Source organism: Salvelinus namaycush, chromosome 31, assembly GCF_016432855.1.
Source record: "Salvelinus namaycush isolate Seneca chromosome 31, SaNama_1.0, whole genome shotgun sequence".
Lineage (NCBI taxonomy): Eukaryota > Metazoa > Chordata > Actinopteri > Salmoniformes > Salmonidae > Salvelinus > Salvelinus namaycush.
Window position 1 is genome coordinate 19,556,846 of NC_052337.1, and position 9,211 is coordinate 19,566,056.

General features: G+C 49.8%; 1 protein-coding gene across 1 annotated transcript; it reads left to right on the forward strand.

Moving 5' to 3' along the window:
• The first annotated feature begins 217 nt into the window (after positions 1 to 217).
• Positions 218 to 8,882, forward strand: LOC120025500 (myocyte-specific enhancer factor 2C-like). Its single transcript, XM_038970067.1, has 7 exons — positions 218 to 238; positions 1,773 to 1,916; positions 2,007 to 2,307; positions 2,771 to 2,934; positions 6,991 to 7,120; positions 7,447 to 7,570; positions 8,473 to 8,882. The coding sequence occupies exons 1-7, from the start codon at positions 218 to 220 to the stop codon at positions 8,807 to 8,809; spliced, it is 1,221 nt and encodes a 406-aa protein (XP_038825995.1). The 3' UTR covers positions 8,810 to 8,882.
• Positions 8,883 to 9,211: the final 329 nt, after the last annotated feature.

The following is a 9,211-nucleotide window of genomic DNA, read 5'->3' on the forward strand; positions in this document are numbered from 1 at the left end:
AGCTGCGTAGAGCTGCGTAAGCCAGGGGTCTGTTTAGAGCTGTGTAGGCCAGGGCTCTGTGTAGAGCTGTGTAGAGCTGTGTAGTCCAGGGCTCTGTGTAGAACCAGGGTATGGAGAGTCATGTGTTCTGAAATAAAGTGTAAGAGTTCTTCACATTCTTCCTTTTCATGTCTACTGTCATTTTGTTGTTGTGTTGCTGATATGTGTTTTGTCAGTCATGGACATGGAGGGTGTGATTGTGTGGTGGAGATAGAGGTGTGGGGGGAGGGAGTGAGCATGAGAGAGAGAGAGAGAGAGAGAGAGAGAGAGAGAGAAGGGGTAGTGGGGGTGAGAGGGATGGTGGGTGGGGACTGGAAACTAGGGGTGCTCTGGGTGCCACAGAGGTAAAATAGCCTTCTATGGACATCCTTCAGACACAGGGCTGCTAAACCTGGGCTCGGCCGCTGTGTGTGAGTTTGTGAGAGAGCGCTGTAGTGGTCTAGTGATAGGCTGTAAAGTGCTGAGGCAGGACAGAGTTGAGCCAAACTGCATACATTACATATACATCGTCTGAAGATGCGTGCGCACACACACACACACACACACACACACACACACACACACACACACACACACACACACACACACACACACACACACACACACACACACACACACACACACACACACACACACACACACACACACACACACACACTAGAGGAAAGCGTCACAGCTCCATGGACAATATCAGCAGTGATAAGAGGCCTACTCTCTCCACTCCATTCTACACGCCCTCTCTCTCTCCCCCCTCTTTTCTACTCTCATCTCTCTAAATCTATGTCTACCACCCTCTCTCCCTCTATTTACAATACTTTCTTTCTCTGTCACTTTGTCTACCCTCTCTCCTCTCATACTGGTGTTCAATTAGAGTATCTATCTGCCAGGTGGTCTTTTGAGGATGTTATTTCTGCTCCAAATAGTGCCTCTTGGTGGTAGAAAAGAAGACTGCAGCTTTTCAGTGGTCTGCCATGCCCATGTGGCCTTTAGAATAACTGTTGTGCTTTATTCACTGACTATGCTTTTGTAAAAGTAGCAGTAACAGACTCTCAAGCCATTTAGAGAGTATCATCAACCTTGTTTGTGTTCTCTGTGTCTGTCTCTCTCTCTGTGTCTGTCTCTCTCTCTGTGTCTGTCTCTCTCTGTGTCTGTCTCTCTCTGTGTCTCTGTCTCTCTCTCTGTCTCTCTCTCTCTCTCTGTGTGTCTCTCTCTCTGTGTCTGTCTCTCTCTCTGTGGCTGTCTCTCTCTCTGTGTCTGTCTCTCTCTCTGTGTCTGTCTGTCTCTCTGTGTCTGTCTGTCTCTCTCTGTGTCTGTGTGTCTCTCTCTGTGTCTGTGTGTCTCTCTCTGTGTCTCGCTCTCTCTGTGTCTGTCTCTCTCTCTGTGTCTGTCTCTCTCTCTGTGTCTGTCTCTCTCTCTGTGTCTGTCTCTCTCTCTGTGTCTGTCTCTCTCTCTCTGTGTCTGTCTCTCTCTCTGTGTCTGTCTCTCTCTGTGTGTCTGTCTCTCTCTCTTTGTGTCTCTCTCTCCGTGTCTGTCTCTCTCTCTGTGTCTGTCTCTCTCTCTCTGTGTGTCTTTCTCTGTGTCTGTCTCTCTCTCTGTGTCTGTCTCTCTCTCTGTGTCTGTCTCTCTCTCTCTCTCTCTGTGCCTGTCTCTCTCTCTGTGTCTGTCTCTCTCTCTCTGTGTCTGTCTCTCTCTCTCTGTGTCTGTCTCTCTCTCTCTGTGTCTGTCTCTCTCAGATTCTGCGTAAGAAGGGTCTAAATGGTTGTGACAGTCCCGACATCGAGGCAGACGACTCTGCTGGTCAGAGCCCCGAGTCAGAGGACAAATACCGCAAGATCAATGAAGACATTGACCTCCTGATCAGCAGACAGAGACTCTGTGTAAGTACAACTGGACCTGTGTGTGTATCCACTCATGCCTGTTCCGCTTCTCCATTTGCCTTGCTAACCCTGGTGTCTGTCTCTGTCCAGCAGGCTCTCCCCCCGCCTAACTATGACATGGTTGGCTCCATCCAGGGCCAAAACAACAGTGGACTACTATACTCTCACCCCGGGGTGGGGGGATCCTTGTATAACCACAATCTTCTGCCCCTTTGCCACACACACCCTGGCCTGCAGAGGAACAGCATGTCGCCTGGACCCCAACACACACACCCTGGCCTGCAGAGGAACAGCATGTCGCCTGGACCCCAACACACACACCAACCCCCCAGGGCTGGAAACTCAGGAGGGATGATGGGTTCAGAGCGGTCTAACACCGTCTCCAACGCTGGTGAGTTAACTATGCTATTTACTTTACATGCCGTCTTTTCTAATGTCTGATGCATTGATAATGTACAGTACCAGTCAAAAGTTTTAGAACACCTACTCATTCCAGGGTTTTTCTTTATTTTTACTATTTTCTACATTCTAGAATAATAGTGAAGACATCAAAACTATGATATAGCACATATGGTAAAGGGTGGCTACTTTAAAGAATCTGAAATATAAAATATATTTTGATTTGGTTACTACATGATTCCATATGTGTTATTTCATAGTTTTGATGTCTTCACTATTATTCTAGAATGTAGAAAATAGTAAAAATAAAGAAAAACCCTTGAATGAGTAGGTGTTCTAAAACTTTTGACTGGTACTGTATATTTTATTAGGCCTATTATGATTCCAGGTTCAATGTGTCCTCCCAGGTTAGACAAGAAAAACATACAGTATTCTCCTGTCCATCCGTCTCCTAGGTAGCGGTAACTATGGTAACCATCGTACCTCCCCGGGGCTGCTGTCTCCAGGAGGCATGGCCAAGACTTCGCCCCCGATGAACTCCATGACCCTGAGTGGCAACCGCAAGCCGGACCTCCGCCCGCTGCTGCCCCCTGGCAACAAGAACAACATGCCCTCCATCGTGAGTGATCTCCTCTCTCTCCATCTCTGTCTATCTCCTCTCTCTCCATCTCTGTCTATCTCCTCCCTACATCTCTGTCTATCTCCTCCCTCCATCTCTGTCTATCTCCTCTCCCTCCATCACTGTCTTTCTCCTCCCTCCATCTCTGTCTATCTCCTCCCTCCATCTCTGTCTATCTCCTCCCTCCATCTCTGTCTATCTCCTCCCTCCATCTCTGTCTATCTCCTCCCTACATCTCTGTCTATCTCCTCCCTCCATCTCTGTCTTTCTCCTCCCTCCATCTCTGTCTATCTCCTCCCTACATCTCTGTCTATCTCCTCCCTCCATCTCTGTCTATCTCCTCCCTCCATCTCTGTCTATCTCCTCCCTCCATCTCTGTCTATCTCCTCCCTACATCTCTGTCTATCTCCTCCCTACATCTCTGTCTATCTCCTCCCTCCATCTCTGTCTATCTCCTCTCTCTCCATCTCTGTCTATCTCCTCCCTCCATCTCTGTCTATCTCCTCCGTACATCTCTGTCTATCTCCTCCCTCCATCTCTGTCTATCTCCTCCCTCCATCTCTGTCTATCTCCTCTCTCTCCATCTCTGTCTATCTCCTCCCTCCATCTATCTCCTCTTTCTCCATCTCTGTCTTTCTCCTCCCTCCATCTCTGTCTATCTCCTCTCTCTCCATCTCTGTCTATCTCCTCCCTCCATCTCTGTCTATCTCCTCCCTACATCTCTGTCTATCTCCTCCCTCCATCTCTGTCTATCTCCTCCCTCCATCTCTGTCTATCTCCTCCCTCCATCTCTGTCTATCTCCTCCCTACATCTCTGTCTATCTCCTCCCTCCATCTCTGTCTTTCTCCTCCCTCCATCTCTGTCTATCTCCTCCCTACATCTCTGTCTATCTCCTCCCTCCATCTCTGTCTATCTCCTCCCTCCATCTCTGTCTATCTCCTCTTTCTCCATCTCTGTCTTTCTCCTCCCTCCATCTCTGTCTATCTCCTCCCTCCATCACTGTCTATCTCCTCTTTCTCCATCTCTGTCTTTCTCCTCCCTCCATCTCTGTCTATCTCCTCTTTCTCCATCTCTGTCTTTCTCCTCCCTCCATCTCTGTCTATCTCCTCCCTCCATCTCTGTCTATCTCCTCTTTCTCCATCTCTGTCTTTCTCCTCACTACATCTCTGTCTATCTCCTCCCTCCATCTCTGTCTATCTCCTCCCTCCATCTCTGTCTATCTCCTCTTTCTCCATCTCTGTCTTTCTCCTCCCTCCATCTCTGTCTATCTCTTCCCTCCATCTCTGTCTATCTCCTCTTTCTCCATCTCTGTCTTTCTCCTCCCTACATCTCTGTCTATCTCCTCTTTCTCCATCTCTGTCTATCTCCTCCCTCCATCTCTGTCTATCTCCTCCCTACATCTCTGTCTATCTAATCCCTCCATCTCTGTCTATCTCCTCCCTACATCTCTGTCTATCTCCTCCCTCCATCTCTGTCTATCTCCTCCCTCCATCACTGTCTATCTCCTCTCTCTCCATCTCTGTCTATCTCCTCCCTCCATCTCTGTCTTTCTCCTCCCTCCATCTCTGTCTATCTCCTCCCTCCATCTCTGTCGATCTCCTCCCTCCATCTCTGTCGATCTCCTCCCTCCATCTCTGTCTATCTCCTCACTCCATCTCTGTCTATCTCCTCACTCCATCTCTGTCTATCTCCTCTTTCTCCATCTGTCTTTCTCCTCCCTCCATCTCTGTCTTTCTCCTCCCTCCATCTCTGTCTATCTCCTCCCTCCATCTCTGTCTATCTCCATCTCTGTCTTTCTCCTCCCTCCATCTCTGTCTATCTCCTCCCTCCATCTCTGTCTATCTCCTCTTTCTCCATCTCTGTCTTTCTCCTCACTCCATCTCTGTCTATCTCCTCACTCCATCTCTGTCTTTCTCCTCCCTCCATCTCTGTCTATCTCCTCCCTCCATCTCTGTCTATCTCCTCCCTCCATCTCTGTCTATCTCCTCCCTCCATCTCTGTCTATCTCCTCCCTCCATCTCTGTCTTTCTCCTCCCTCCATCTCTGTCTATCTCCTCCCTCCATCTCTGTCTATCTCCTCCCTCCATCTCTGTCTATCTCCTCCCTCCATCTCTGTCTATCTCCTCTTTCTCCATCTCTGTCTATCTCCTCTTTCTCATCTCTGTCTATCTCCTCCCTCCATCTCTGTCTTTCTCCTCCCTCCATCTCTGTCTATCTCCTCCCTCCATCTCTGTCTATCTCCTCCCTCCATCTCTGTCTATCTCCTCCCTCCATCTCTGTCTATCTCCTCCCTCCATCTCTGTCTATCTCCTCTTTCTCATCTCTGTCTATCTCCTCCCTCCATCTCTGTCTTTCTCCTCCCTCCATCTCTGTCTATCTCCTCCCTCCATCTCTGTCTTTCTCCTCCCTCCATCTGTCTATCTCCTCCCTCCATCTCTGTCTATCTCCTCCCTCCATCTCTGTCTATCTCCTCTTTCTCCATCTCTGTCTATCTCCTCCCTCCATCTCTGTCTATCTCCTCTTTCTCCATCTCTGTCTTTCTCCTCACTCCATCTCTGTCTATCTCCTCCCTCCATCTCTGTCCATCTCCTCCCTCCATCTCTGTCTTTCTCCTCACTCCATCTCTGTCTATCTCCTCCCTCCATCTCTGTCTATCTCCTCTCTCTCCATCTCTGTCTATCTCCTCTCTCTCCATCTCTGTCTATCTCCTCCCTCCATCTCTGTCTATCTCCTCCCTCCATCTCTGTCTATCTCCTCCCTCCATCTCTGTCTTTCTCCTCCCTCCATCTCTGTCTATCTCCTCTCTCTCCATCTCTGTCTATCTCCTCCCTCCATCTCTGTCTATCTCCTCCCTCCATCTCTGTCTATCTCCTCCCTCCATCTCTGTCTATCTCCTCCCTACATCACTGTCTATCTCCTCCCTACATCACTGTCTATCTCCTCTTTCTCCATCTCCCCTGAGACAGTTAGAACCTTCCTGACTCTTACACAGTTCCTCTGACTCTTACACAGTTCCTCTGACTCCTACACAGTTCCTCTGACTCTTACACAGTTCCTCTGACTCTTACACAGTTCCTCTGACTCTTACACAGTTCATCTGACTCCTACACAGTTCCTCTGACTCCTACACAGTTCCTCTGACTCCTACACAGTTCCTCTGACTCCTACACAGTTCCTCTGACTCTTACACAGTTCCTCTGACTCCTACACAGTTCCTCTGACTCCTACACAGTTCCTCTGACTCTTACACAGTTCCTCTGACTCCTACACAGTTCCTCTGACTCCTACACAGTTCCTCTGACTCCTACACAGTTCCTCTGACTCCTACACAGTCCCTCTGACTCCTACACAGTTCCTCTGACTCCTACACAGTTCCTCTGACTCTTACACAGTTCCTCTGACTCCTACACAGTTTCTCTGACTCCTACACAGTTCCTCTGACTCTTACACAGTTCCTCTGACTCTTACACAGTTCATCTGACTCCTACACAGTTCCTCTGACTCCTACACAGTTCCTCTGACTCCTACACAGTTCCTCTGACTCCTACACAGTTCCTCTGACTCTTACACAGTTCCTCTGACTCCTACACAGTTCCTCTGACTCCTACACAGTTCCTCTGACTCCTACACAGTTCCTCTGACTCTTACACAGTTCCTCTGACTCCTACACAGTTCCTCTGACTCCTACACAGTTCCTCTGACTCTTACACAATTCCTCTGACTCCTACACAGTTCCTCTGACTCCTACACAGTCCCTCTGACTCCTACACAATTCCTCTGACTCCTACACAATTCCTCTGACTCCTACACAGTTCCTCTGACTCCTACACAGTTCCTCTGACTCCAACCCCCTCCGTACTCTAATATAAGTTGTATTGTTTTTCATGCTGCCAGTGTGAGGATTTTGACATGATGCTGGTAAGTAGTGTGATATCACACAGATGGACAACGTGGAGTTGCTATGCTGAATATCTGTTTATGTCTAGAATGACCATAGACCCAAGTCCTTCTAGCTACAAGTGTACTAATGTTAGTTTATTATTTTGTTGTTTCAGAACCAGAGAATAAACCACTCCCAGTCTGCCCAGACATTGGCTACCCCCGTGGTCTCCATAGCAACACCTACTCTGCCCGGGCAGGGTATGGTAGGGTATCCCTCTGCCCTCTCCACCTCATATGACACAGGTAGGCACTCCGTCTTCTACCACTCCGTCTTCTGTAAATATGTGTTATTATTTGTATTATTGTTTCATTCACTTCTCACTTCCCCCCTTGCTGCTCCTCCTATGGACATTCCCTCAGGAACATTCGAGTTTCACTGTACCCTGCAATTACCTCTGGAACCCTGTGCATGTGACTAATAAACTCATCTAATCTCTTCTGGACAGTGACCTCAGCTCCATCTCTGACCAAAAGTAGAGCTCTTATAGGGAATAGGAAGAAGTAATTTCAGATTTGCCCAAGATGTGTAACTTTTGTTGTCTCCCCCCTCTCTATCCCTTCATCTTTAGAGTACTCTCTGGGTGACCTGTCAGGGTTTGGTAACAGATCAGGATCTCTCCACCTGGAATCAGTAACAGGCTGGCAGCAACAACCGCTACAGAATATACAGCACTCAGCACTGGGACACATGGGGTAAGGGTCGGTCGGTCGGTCGGTCGGTCGGTCGGTCGGTCGGTCGGTCGGTCGGTCGGTCGGTCGGTCGGTCGGTCGGTCGGTCGGTCGGTCGGTCGGTCGGTCGGTCGGTCGGTCGGTCGGTCGGTCGGTCGGTCGGTCGGTCGGTCGGTCGGTCGGTCGGTCGGTCGGTCGGTCGGTCGGTCGGTCGGTCGGTCGGTCGGTCGGTCGGTCGGTCGGTCGGTCGGTCGGTCGGTCGGTCGGTCGGTCGGTCGGTCGGTCGGTCGGTCGGTCGGTCGGTCGGTCGGTCGGTCGGTCGGTCGGTCGGTCGGTCGGTCGGTCGGTCGGTCGGTCGGTCGGTCGGTCGGTCGGTCGGTCGGTCGGTCGGTCGGTCGGTCGGTCGGTCGGTCTGTCGGTCGGTCGGTCTGTCTGTCTGTCTGTCTGTCTGTCTGTCTGTCTGTCTGTCTGTCTGTCTGTCTGTCTGTCTGTCTGTCTGTCTGTCTGTCTGTCTGTCTGTCTGTCTGTCTGTCTGTCTGTCTGTCTGTCTGTCTGTCTGTCTGTCTGTCTGTCTGTCTGTCTGTCTGTCTGTCTGTCTGTCTGTCTGTCTGTCTGTCTGTCTGTCTGTCTGTCTGTCTGTCTGTCTGTCTGTCTGTCTGTCTGTCTGTCTGTCTGTCTGTCTGTCTGTCTGTCTGTCTGTCTGTCTGTCTGTCTGTCTGTCTGTCTGTCTGTCTGTCTGTCTGTCTGTCTGTCTGTCTGTCTGTCTGTCTGTCTGTCTGTCTGTCTGTCTGTCTGTCTGTCTGTCTGTCTGTCTGTCTGTCTGTCTGTCTGTCTGTCTGTCTGTCTGTCTGTCTGTCTGTCTGTCTGTCTGTCTGTCTGTTTCCTCCCCCTCTTTTGTAATCACTATCTCTCCTCTCCTCTGTCAGAAACATTTGTCAGAACTCCAACCTTAACCTCCAGAATGTCCATCAGAACCTCTACATCAAGTCAGAGCCCACCTCCCCGCCCAGAGATCGAGGCATCGGATTTGTCAACGGAGGGATGGGGGGTGTGTCCCATGGCTACCCAACAAATCAGGGCCCGGCAGAGGCAGGGCAGTCTCCTGGCGACAGCCTATCCAGCTGTGGCAGCTCATACGATGGCAGTGATCGCGAGGATCACCGCGGAAACGACAACTTCCTGCTACACCCGATGTCCAATCAGGAAGAGCGCCACAGCCCGTCCCTCAAACGAATGCGCCTATCAAAATGCTGGGCTACATGATAAGGCCTTCCTCTGATTCACAGAGGGGGAGGGGCTTGTGTAGAGTTACGTTTAGTGTTATTATGACTATTATTAAGGCTGTGTCCAAAATGGCACCCTTTTCCCTACATAGTGCTCTTGCCAAAAGTAGTGCACTTTATAGGGAATAGGGTGCGATTTCAGATTTGCCCTATATTCTTCTTGTGCAGAGTGAGAGTGTTCCACTATAACAGGGACATTATTTACAGGAGTGTGGAGGGAATATAACAGTGACAGACTGGGTCTGAAATGGAACCCTATTGCCCACGTAGTGCACTAACTATGGGGAAATAGGAAGTGATTGTAGACAACCAGTGATATTATACAGGAGTGAGGGTGGATATGGTGTGGGGGAGTCAGTGTGGGAGGTCTGTTGCCTGTGTT

Excerpts from the sequence above, each read along its gene's own strand:
- LOC120025500 (XM_038970067.1), top strand. The coding sequence starts at position 218 with ATGGACATGGAGGGTGTGATT. Across the intron at positions 2,935-6,990 it reads AGAACAACATGCCCTCCATC|AACCAGAGAATAAACCACTC; the intron begins GTGAGTGATCTC and ends TTGTTGTTTCAG. Across the intron at positions 7,571-8,472 it reads TCAGCACTGGGACACATGGG|AAACATTTGTCAGAACTCCA; the intron begins GTAAGGGTCGGT and ends CTCCTCTGTCAG.